General features: G+C 41.9%; 1 protein-coding gene across 1 annotated transcript; it reads left to right on the plus strand.

Moving 5' to 3' along the window:
• The first annotated feature begins 8,425 nt into the window (after positions 1-8,425).
• Positions 8,426-11,499, plus strand: LOC139546947 (beta-crystallin A2-like). Its single transcript, XM_071355939.1, has 5 exons — positions 8,426-8,526; positions 8,824-9,011; positions 9,875-10,016; positions 10,275-10,417; positions 10,990-11,499. Exons 2-5 carry the CDS (start codon positions 8,854-8,856, stop codon positions 11,135-11,137), a joined length of 591 nt encoding a protein of 196 aa, XP_071212040.1. The 5' UTR covers positions 8,426-8,526; positions 8,824-8,853; the 3' UTR covers positions 11,138-11,499.

An 11,499-nucleotide genomic window follows, 5' to 3' on the forward strand; every position in this document is an offset into this window, starting at 1 on the left:
AATCCACTCAAATGTTTTTTCGACAACAGATAGGCAAATGGTAAGTTTTATCTTGGACAAATTTGTATGTAGGAATACATGTAAATGACCATTTTACAGACAATATAAACTTTTGCTACTTTCTTTCCAGGTGTGGGGATGGAGCAACATATGGAGAGTACAAACCTGATGTAGTGTAGTCTAAGTCCTTTTTTCCAAGACTGGATCATCATCATCATATTTGGATTGATTTTCTGTATTTGCCTCACGTTGAGCCATACGCACAATACCTGAAGATGAAGTTTTGTTCGTTCGGCTCGCGTTAAGCAGGTACAGATTTTCTACAAAGCAGCAAGAGCAAGTTCATATTGTGACAGATGTCGTTGATGGCGCTCTCTTGTCCTGTGACAAATACTGAGTTTTTGTACACTAAAATTATAGTCATACATTTCGTGTTTTGCATTCTTAAGGCTATATTGAATATCTTATGTGGTTTGAACATTTGGGCTCATTTCCCTCTGAAGACAACGGATACAAATTATCGACCCCAAATTTTTAGGCAAGTGGATAATTTTTATTGCTGTATGTATGGATAAAGTTTTCGTTACTATTTTTGAAAAAGTATTTATATAATTTTTTTGCTCACTCAATATAACTTAGTATGCGCGTATCTCTGTGGATTTTATGACTAGTTGTTATACTTTTATTAGGCTACCTAGTACTGCCTTTTATTAAATGCCATTTGGTTTTTCTTTATCGACATGGTTTAATGATGATAAAGTACGAGTTATGTTAATCATTAACCAGCCAAAGAGCATCTGATATGGACCATCTGCTGTTTGGATCCTCATCTGCCTGGGATCTGCACCTCTGTACAGGCTAGGCTACTCTGTTATATTAACTATGACATTCATGGAGGTGTGGACTTTATTCCAGTAAATGGAGAATGTAGCCAATAACCTACAGCTCATCATAAAAACACCACATCGCTGTAAAAACATTTAAGCAGTGTTCTCCATTGCTCATGCACTGTAAAACATGTTGCATTTCAGTTTAGCACAGAGGCATCATACACTACAGGCCTATCATTGAAATCAAACACTTCCAGTTTCCTCCTCAGACAGTACCAACTGTATTACCCAATCTCCCACCACCCAGATTATTGACACCAGTACCTCAGGTATCTGTATAGTCCCATTCTATTTTGAGCATAACTGCAGGTATGCATTTGCATATCCAGTTTTCGTCGCGTGAAACAATGAACAGCATGGTTAAAGCTTTCCCATGTCATTATTTCTGCTCTCATGTATCTCTATTTGACTAAGGGCCGGTAAATATTTGTTTAAAGTCGGATTAAGGGGATCTCACAGCCTGTATCCTGGTCACCTGCCAGAGACAGTTCATGTTGCAGCTACACCCTAAACCTCCAAACTAACACCTGCTCAATTTACTCTACAGAGCAGTTATTGGCTCTGTTAAATATGTCAAACATTTAGTATTTCTTTGTCTCAAGCAAGTCTTCAATCTTTCAGACTTTCATAATGCAATAGTTTATCATTTAATATCTGTGCTGTTTTATGGATAAACGTGACTAATTATTAGTTGCCCTGTCTCAGCAACATACAAAAGTTTGGGCTGGTTCTCTCACAGATGCAACATAGGCTATTGTTCTAAAAAAAGTGAGTTTCAATTAATCCTGACTTTTCAGCTATAAAATCAACCTTCTCTTAACCTATTATATACTATTATTCTTTCAACCTGTGGCTATCATAATACTTGGACATTTGTGTGTGTCTGTAGAAAAGCATGATTGCATTTGTGATGCCTGCTCAACTGCTACCTACTGCCTCTATGGAAGACAAGAGTTGCCCCGTAGGCTGTGTGCTGTTTCAACTGACAGTTAAAGGGGTTGCTAATGGAATATGTAAATCCCTGGGAGTTGTTTCTCCTGTAACTGCCTGGCTTTACCTGAGCAGTGAGCACAGAGATGGGGGTGGGGTATGAGAGGGAGGGAGGGAGAGAACCCAGGACTGCAACACCGCTCTGGATGCATCTGAAATGGCATCCTATTCCCTATATAGTGTACTACTTTTGACCAGAGCCCTATGGTTACCCTGTATAGGGAATAGGTTGCCATTACGGACGCACCCTTTTGCTGTCCTCGGGTAAAACCTGCCTGCCTGTTGTGGTCCACTCCGACGCAGAGCCATTCACAGAGCAGATGTCGCCTGCATGCGCTGTCAGGTCCTTAGGAGGATTAGTTCCTATAGCAGCAGAGAGGGGAAACAACACACAGGGAGCAGAACATTTGGTGGTGGTCTGTGTCTGCTTACTCACTGACTATTCAAATGGTACCAACTCACATTGACACAGAAAACAAGACCTGTCCATTTACAACCTTATGGCCATTACTGGAACTGAGTTTAATTTAACCAAAAAAATGCAAAAAGAGAAATTGCCGATTCACGTTAGACAACAGTGTGTGTCGCTTATCAACTACTGGGTTGTGTCTTCTCAAGGCAAGATTCTGAAGAAAGGTGCTACTACTGAATATTTGCACATGGTGAAATCAGCGTCTGATCAGGCGCACTGTATATACAAAAGTATGTGGACACCCCTTCAAATGAGTTGATTCGGCTATTTCAGCCACACCTGTTGCTGACAGGTGTGTAAAATCGAGCACACAGCCATGCAATCTCCATAGACAAACGTTTGCAGTAGCATTGCCTTCCTGAAGATCTCAGTAACTTTCAATGTGGCACCGTCATAGGATGCCCGTCATTCAGGGCAGGTGGCTCACATTTTTTGCAACAAAAAAATATATATATATATTTTGGGCTTGCCTGTTTTGCATGTTATTTTGGCATTAATACGCGTCACATATCAGTTTGCAAACAATGTAAAAAAATATATATATAATTGAGTTAATAAAGCCTCATACAAGCATGGTCTCTTTTTGTTTTCTTGAGTAAGGCAGCTCCAAAATGCAGATGTTTCAGCCTAGCTCAGTGCTTTCTGTGGTGGTGGGGCAAGTCAGCAGAAAATATAGAGCATTGTGCCTTGATTGGCTCAGTGTTCTGTCATTCATGGGGACACTACCACCAAGTCTACGGGTAGACCTCGAAAATTCTAGCCTCTTGGATGGGCATTAGAAGTGCCCATCCAAGGAGGCTCAAGGTCATTGGCCACAGATAAAATGACGTCAAATCACGTTATATCTTCAGTAGCTTTGATTGGACTGATCATGTCAACATCTTACTTTCAAAATCATAGCTAGCAGTCATCATCATGAATCAAGACGACAATCTACTGGCAAATCCTTTTTAATCCTTGTCATATGAAGAGAAATAATGAAGAGAAATTATAGATTAAACGTATCGGTGCTCATCGGCCATTGGACATAAACATTACACAACAAGTTGGAAATCGCAAATTCAACAATGAGTGGTTCGGAAGGAATCAGTGGCTAACTGCAAGCATTGCTAAGCAATCATTAGCCTGCTATTCAGTGGAATGGCAGTGGCTGTGTGATCCAAAGTCTAAGATTAAGGGTCTCTTTTCCTTGTTTAAAACTATAAACATACAACATTGGCAATGCTGTCAATGAAGCATGATTTGTGCCGCGCTTAAAACAACTGTTAACTCTGAACTGCAAAATCTGACTTTAGAGAGTTCAAGACAACTGGGAACTCGGGAAAAATGAGCTAAAACTGGGAAAAAACATTTTGAACTTTCATCCAACTCTTGCAAATCGGGAACTCTGGCCTCTTTCTAGAGGTACGACCTGAAGAACACTGACGTCATCATGATTCAACATATTTTGTTTTAGTTCCCAGTTGTCTTGAAAGCACCATAAATACAAAGAATGACAGACTTTGATGACAAAGTTTGATGACAAAATTTGCCCACGAAGGACGCCACCTTCCTGTTCAAGTGAGCACAGAATCCAAAAATGTCTTGTATGCTGCTGCATAAATTCTTTAATATGCCAGGGAGATATGTATACTCTAGCTAAGAAAGTAATACTAAGTGTATGTTGTGTAGTAAGCTGTTAGTAGCCCATGTGCCTCACCTTAATAATCTGGTCTATTTTCACCTCTTAAGTTCGCCTACTGTTCTGACTTGGTGGTGCACATGTAGCCTATAACCTGTTTTTCAGAAATGTAATCATTGAATATTGTAAGAGCTTTCATTGTCTGCTTATATGCCCCCTTTATTTATTCTACGGTTCTGACTTGGTGTACAGGGAGGACACTGTAAGAATGGCCCATGTTCTGAATTCTGTGCTGAACAATTAGTTATATTGCCTACGTCCGTCCTACTAATGTCTTAATCGAAATTACGGATTGCCTCTTATACGCTTGTCGTCCTCTTATGCCATAATTTGTACATCTCAATTGTCAGTAGAAACTACGCTGATAGCCAGGTGTGGCAGTGATAAGGTGTTGGGACAGCTTTATGTAATCCCTAACAGTTTGTGGGCACCGCTTGTCACTGTTATAGTCCAGTTAATGTATTGTTTAGTGTTGTGTTGTGTAGGGGCTTTGCTGGAAAACATCCCACATTGCTTTTTTTTTGTCCCACCAAGATTTACATGCTAAAATCGCCCCTGCACCTTTCCAACCAGTCAGTTCTTCAAATTTCTGCCCTGCTAGAGCTTATTGTGAAGTGGCAACGTCTAGGAGCAACAACGGCTCAGGCACGAAGTGGTAGGCCACACAAGCTCACAGAACGGGACCGCCGAATGCTGGAGCTCGTAAAAACCGTCTGTCTTCGGTTGCAACACTCACTACCGAGTTCCAAACTGCCTCTGGAAACAATGTCAGCACAAGAACTGTTCGTCGGGAGGTTCATGAAATGGGTTTCCATGGCCGAGCAGCCGCACACAAGCCTAAGATCACCATGCGCAATGACAAGCTTGGATTCTTGGATTCTGGATTCTGGAGCAGTGGAAAAGCGTTCTCTAGAGTGATGAATCACGCTTCACCATCTGGCAGTCCGATGGACGAATCTGGGTTTGGCGGATGCCAGGTGAAAGCTACCTGCCCCAATGCAAAGTGCCAACTATAAAGTTTGGTGGAGGAGGAATACTGGTCTGGGGCTGTTTTCATGGTTGGGGCTAGGCCCCTTAGTTCCAGTGAAGAGAAATCGTAGCTGTACAGCATACAATGACATTCTTGACGATTCTGTGCTTCCAACTTTGTGGCAACAGTTTGCGGAAGGCCCTTTCCTGTTTCAGCATGACAATGCCCCCGTGCACAAAGTGAGGTACATACAGAAATTGTTTGTCGAGATCGGTGTGGAAGAACATGACTGGCCAGCACAGAGCCCTGACCTCTACCCCATCGAACACCTTTGGGATGAATTGGAACGCCGACTGCGAGCCAGTCCTAATTGCCCAACATCAGTGCCCGACCTCACGAATGCTCTTGTGGCTGAATGGAAACAAGTCCCTACAACAATGTTCCAACATTTAGTGGAAAGCCTTCCCAGAAAAGTGAAGGCTGTTATAGCAGCAAAGGGGGGACCAACTGCATATTAATGCCCATGATTTTGGAATGAGATGTTCGACGAGCATCATGTAGTGTATGTAAAGCAGACATCTCTAAGTTAAATAAGCCTGACTTACCATGTGATCTCAGGATATGTATGGATGTGTACTTGGTTCAAATATGTAACTAGCAGACTTCTCTTAAATACTACATGCATTGCATTTTTGTATGTTGTTTGAGTGGTTCACTTGAAGAGATCTGTGTCAATGTTGCCTCCATGTACAAATACAAATCAAATAAATACAAAATGCATTTGAAGGGCTACTTGAAACTATGAATGTCTGAATAAAAACGGAGCGTGATGATAAAACAACAATAACAGCATCACTTCCTGACGATACATCAATGCTTATGCAACCACTCTGACGGGGCTGGCTGGCTCTGTTACCATGGAGAAACTGGATCCTGAGAAACAGTCTGCCTCACTTACTCCACACAGTTATCACACATACGCATGTGGTCCCATGGAGGGGTATTGATGTAAACAGAAATTGCGAGGGAAAATTGAAAAAAATTAAAAAAAAGTTGTCTCTATCCTGGTTCATCTCTTATCACTCTATGGTTTATTCCCAAACAGTGTAAGATACAATGAACGGATACGAGAAAATGCGGGGAGGGAGAAAAAAAACTGATGTTCAAACAATGTTGTTTGCTCTGGTTGCTGCCTGGCTGACTGGTTATTCCAGCCTGCACCTCAGCCAGCTGTTTGCAGGTTAGGCTACTCAGAAGTGCAAACATTGTGCAAACGGTGCTAAATAAAATACTCAACCTGTTGAGGTGTGCTCTCTGGGCTTATAATGCATTACAGCAATGTATTATAAGGATGCTAGAACTACTTATGAGATATTATGATATCTTATAGTGAGTCACTATAAGTGTGCGTAAGTGTATTAGAAGGCATTACTAATGCACTTGCAGGCATTATCTGTGTATGTATCATAGAAAGTGTTACCGACATTTCTTTGTGTTGTGTCTGTTTTTATCAGACACAAATAAGCCATTTCTTAGAAAAGGTCATTTGTACAAATGAACACAAACTACCCTACACAGTAAAAAAGCAAAAACACAAAATACACTTTCCTGAACCAACACTTGCACTTTACCCCCCCACCCCCCCCCCCCTCACCTGTGATATGTGGTTGTCCCACCTAGCTATCTTAAAATGAATCCACTAACTGTAATTCACTCTGGATAAGAGCATCTGCTAAATGACTAAAATGTCAAATGCATCTGATCAGTTCATATTTCACATCTCACAACATACTGTACATGTATAAATATTTCTATACTTAGTGAGCAATATCCCTCTTTCAGAGACCCATGTGACCAGTTCAGAAGAATAGACTAGCCTATTGTACTACCACTGCAGAGAAGATAAAGATGCAAAGTAGAGTGTTGAGTTATGAAGCTGTAGGCTACTATAGGCCCTATGTTGTCAGATGCAAATAGGGAGAGCCACATTTCCCAGTGAAATGAGGCGTCAGCTGACGAGGTGACAAATCTAATCTATCCAATGGGGGGGGGGATCAAAGACCAGCAGCTGGGTGACTAGAGCTCTGTCACCGTGTCTCATTGTCCACCTGCCCCAAGCCAAACAAGGCCACACAGGTAAGACAGAACAATGGAACCAGCCCACTCAAAGGGGCCGCTGTACACACATGCAATGAAGCATACAGGCACACATATGGCCACACAGAGACAGCAGAAAAGGGTGTAAATACAATAATAACACATTGCAGAGGAACCATCCAAGTCTGAAGTCTGATTATTTGTACATTTCCAGCAGCAAATGCAATATAGGGTTCATCCCAAATGTCACCCTGTTCCCTACATAGTGCACGACCTTTGTCCAGGGCGCTGGTCAAAAGTAGTGCACTATATGGGCTCTGGTCAAACATAAGGAGTTGGTGTCTTTTGGGACACAAACAAAGACTAAAGCATGCACCACGCCGCTAATGTAAAAGCATATCTGGTATAACCTAACCTGACCGGACCATATGTTTCAGTGATATGTTGCCTCACGTCGAATTTATCTTCATTCAAACAAAAACGGGTATTATCACCAGTCACTGTAATGAACTGTTATGCCACAAGATGTCACTACAGACAAGTATTATTCCAATTGACTTACATCACTAGGTTCCATTTGTGTTATTATACTGACAATCCAGAACATAAAGTAAAGTTGCAACGTCAAAGTGCCTTTTTAAAATATGATACACATTCATCCACATTCCACTATGCATTCATACGCCTCACAAAGGCACAGGAACAATTCGGACCCATTGACAATTCAGTAACTGGCAAACATTGAACATTAAAAACAACATTGTAAATGGCTGAGAAACTAGTGCTGCTAGAAACATGTCAGAATCGTTTCTCATGATCCCTTTCAGTTCATATCAGAATAGATTTAGTGTGAAAAACCAACAGGTATTAAAAAGGTCATACATTTCAAAAGCCTTCTTTTCAACCTTTTGAAGTACAAACATGATCCGACATTAAAGAATATGAATTATTGATCAGCAAATATGTCTGTCTTCCCATGTTGAATCCTATGAAAGACGACAGTGATGCCATGTTGGGTGGGTGCTGCGCAGAGGCAGCGGTAGAGGCAGAGTCAGCCATACTTGTGGACTGAGGGAAGCATTGGTGCCCTTGTACCTACCTCTGGGGTAATCTCCCAGAATGCTGCCATAGTCCCCAATTTCCAATCAAACTGTTGTGTCAGTGTGTTGCCATTGTGGCCGGCCGTCAGGCAGGCACAGTCCCTGGGTGCCATTTTGATGAGTCAGTGGATCTAAGCCTCTCACAATGGGCCTCGGGAGCCTCCACAATGGTGTGGACTAATGCATGCATTCAGTTTGCCGCTGCTGAGTGTGCAAGGCTTGTGCGAAAGCGGCATTAAATGAGGGGCTTGGTAGTATAAAAACAGAAGTGGGGGGCCTAGGACTCGATATTGTTACTCTGGATCTGTCCCACCTCAGTACTCTCTGTAAGTATTCACACTACCTAGGTAGAACGTGAACATCTGATTGCTGTGCATTGGTGTACCAAGAAAGAGGATTGATGACATCCAATATGGGAGATGTATATCTCATATTTGTATCGGATATTTCCCCAGTGCAAACTGAGAGCTCAAACTGAGAGCTAGAAAAATGGTAGTACGCTCTTGCTCTTTGCTCCAGAATCAATGTTCACTTTCATGTAGAGATACCAGAGCACCCAGAGAGAAGCACCCCATTTTAGCCTAGTTTCCTCACCTCTGGTCTTCCTTGTCCCCTTTTGGTAGAGAGCAACCCCACGGTGGAAAAAAGCAAACATGAACACTCAGCAGATGGAGCAGATGGGCCAGTTCAAGATCACTGTCTGGGAGGAAGAGAACTTCCAGGGCAAGCGTTGTGAGTTCCTGCTGGAGTGTCAGAACATCATGGATAGGGGATTCCACAAGATCCGCTCCATCAAGGTCGAGAACGGACCGTAAGTGTCTCTTTGGATTTCTACTCTACTAGGCTACAACCGAGGATCTGTACCACATTATTAGCAGAGTAGTACTACATTATTACGACAGAGTAGTAGTAGTACTACATTAGACCCATGGAGTTTGTTCGGTCAACAAATGTTTTTTAGGTTTTTCAAGTAATTGGTTCTAGTTGTGTTTGAGTGAGAAGTGAGAAATGAGAAATGTATTCAATATAACATTCATTTCTAGACCTAGTTCCTCTCAGAAGCTAATGTATACTTGAATATTATATTATACATCGCATTTGTACTGTACTGTTGTGAACCGGCCCTCAAATCAAAGCTGTGTCATTTCATTTGTTGTGATACTACAATGTATGACAATGCAACATTAAATTATCATTATCATGTCCCTTAACACTTGACAGTCTGACTGTAAAATATGGAATCTTATCATGACTGTTATTTCGATTCAATGATTTTGGCAAATTTCTTTGCAATTTAGTTTCCTCGTGCTTTTTACATTGTTATGGACCAAATGTTATAGCTGAACACTAGGAGAGAGCACCGATTGGTGCGAGTTATTAGCCTGAAATGTAGCTTGTTGTTTTGTTTCTGACAGTCAGTCAAAGTCAGGCTACAGATGTAATCTCCATTGAGTCCCAGCTGCCTGCCTAGTGTTCTGTTGCAGCAGCTGACTGATGGTCTGATAATGGTCCATATGTGCAGCATGTGGTGTTTGCTTTGGCCCTTTGTCCTCTAATCAAAAAAGATCTCGCTGCCATGGGGCGTTGCACTTTTGTTAACTAACCTGACGCTCTGTTTTCTCTCTTTCGTTCTCGTTCCCTCTCTCTTTTTCTCTCTCCCCGCCTGTGTTTTAGCTGGTTGGGTTATGAGTATCCTGAGTTCCAGGGCCAGCAGTTTATCCTTGAGAAGGGAGACTATCCCCGTTACGAGGCTTGGAGCGGAAACAGCAGTTACAGAACCGAGCACATGCTTTCCTTTAGACCTATCAAGTGCGCTGTAAGTTCCTCGCCACAGAAATGTGTCATTTCAAGGTGGGAAAAAAGCCTACATCTGAAACACATTTAGGAATGAAGCACAGGAATACTAATGTTGTATTGAAGGTTAATAGATCCACACATGATTCTAGTATTTATATCGTATCATCACACCATCATACCACAACTCTCAAATCCGTCTGTTTTTGATTCCCCCCCCCCAATTGTTTTTTTAACAAAACCATATATGAAATGATTCAAGGCTCATCTCTGTCAACAGAACCACAGTGACAGTAAAGTGACTCTGTACGAGTGTGAAGACTTCCAGGGACGCAAGTTCGAGATGTGTGATGACTACCCCTCTCTACAGGCTATGGGCTGGTGTAGCAAGGAGGTTCCCTCAATTAAAGTCAACTCCGGAGCGTGAGTCTCAAATCAAATCAAGTTGTGTTTGTCACATGCGTCGTAAAACAACAGGAGTAGACTAACAGTGAAACGCTTACTTTACAGGTCCTTTTCCAACAATGCCGAGTTTAAGATAAAATGTTAATTCAAAATAGAAATAGTGACACGAGGAATAAATACACAGTGAATAATGAATAACAAGAAGGAGGAAAAATAACATGGCTATTTACAGGGATGACCAGTATCCCATTATCTCAGCATCCGATATGCCTTCATAAACACTCTAGGGCAGGGTTTCCCAAACTCCTTCCAAGCTTTGATTATTTGAATCAGCTGTGTAGTGCTAGGGCAAAAACCAAAATGTGGGGCCCCAGGCTATTGATTCGTAAACACATTGACAAGGACATCATTTGTCCACATAATAACATGCAGATCCTCAGTCACCCATTACTTTCCAAGACGATTGGTTTTGTAGATTTTACAACAAGCATAGGACTGCATCGGGGCACATATTATCTACAAAGCAGCCGCATTTTGGTCGTAGAGAGAACAATTATCAAACTGAATAACACATGTCCTTCTCTTTACAGGTGGGTGGCCTATCAGTTCCCCGGTTACCGTGGTTACCAGTACATCCTGGAGAGAGACAGACACCAGGGAGAGTACAGACACTACAACGAGTACAGCACTCAGGCTCACACCAACCAGGTCCAGTCTATCCGCAGAATCCAGCACTAAGTCCACTTGACACTATCCTCCAGCGGCTACCATGTACCGACCATGCCATGTATTAAAATAGGCAATAAAGGCTTTATGCAAACTACAGAAACAGTGCTTGTGGCAATTCCTTGCTTTTTTTGGACCGCCTTTTCTCGATCAGGACATAGAGCTGTTCAACAGCCTGTGGTAGATTCCTAACAACCCATCACCAAAGTGGCTATTTATATACTCCAACAGAAGTCAACCACAAAGGCATTTTATGATATGACCATTGCATCAATACATAACCCAGGGTAAATACCACCTGTCTGTTAGGATATGATGTAGATTGTTCCTGTCAGAGTGTTATCATATATCCAATAAACATGAGCACAAGATCA

The sequence above is a fragment of the Salvelinus alpinus genome, chromosome 20, assembly GCF_045679555.1.
Source record: "Salvelinus alpinus chromosome 20, SLU_Salpinus.1, whole genome shotgun sequence".
In the NCBI taxonomy this organism is placed as follows: domain Eukaryota; kingdom Metazoa; phylum Chordata; class Actinopteri; order Salmoniformes; family Salmonidae; genus Salvelinus; species Salvelinus alpinus.

Excerpts from the sequence above, each read along its gene's own strand:
- LOC139546947 (XM_071355939.1), top strand. The coding sequence starts at position 8,854 with ATGAACACTCAGCAGATGGAGCAGATGGGCCAGTTCAAGATCACTGTC. Across the intron at positions 10,017-10,274 it reads TTAGACCTATCAAGTGCGCT|AACCACAGTGACAGTAAAGT; the intron begins GTAAGTTCCTCG and ends CTCTGTCAACAG. Across the intron at positions 10,418-10,989 it reads ATTAAAGTCAACTCCGGAGC|GTGGGTGGCCTATCAGTTCC; the intron begins GTGAGTCTCAAA and ends TTCTCTTTACAG.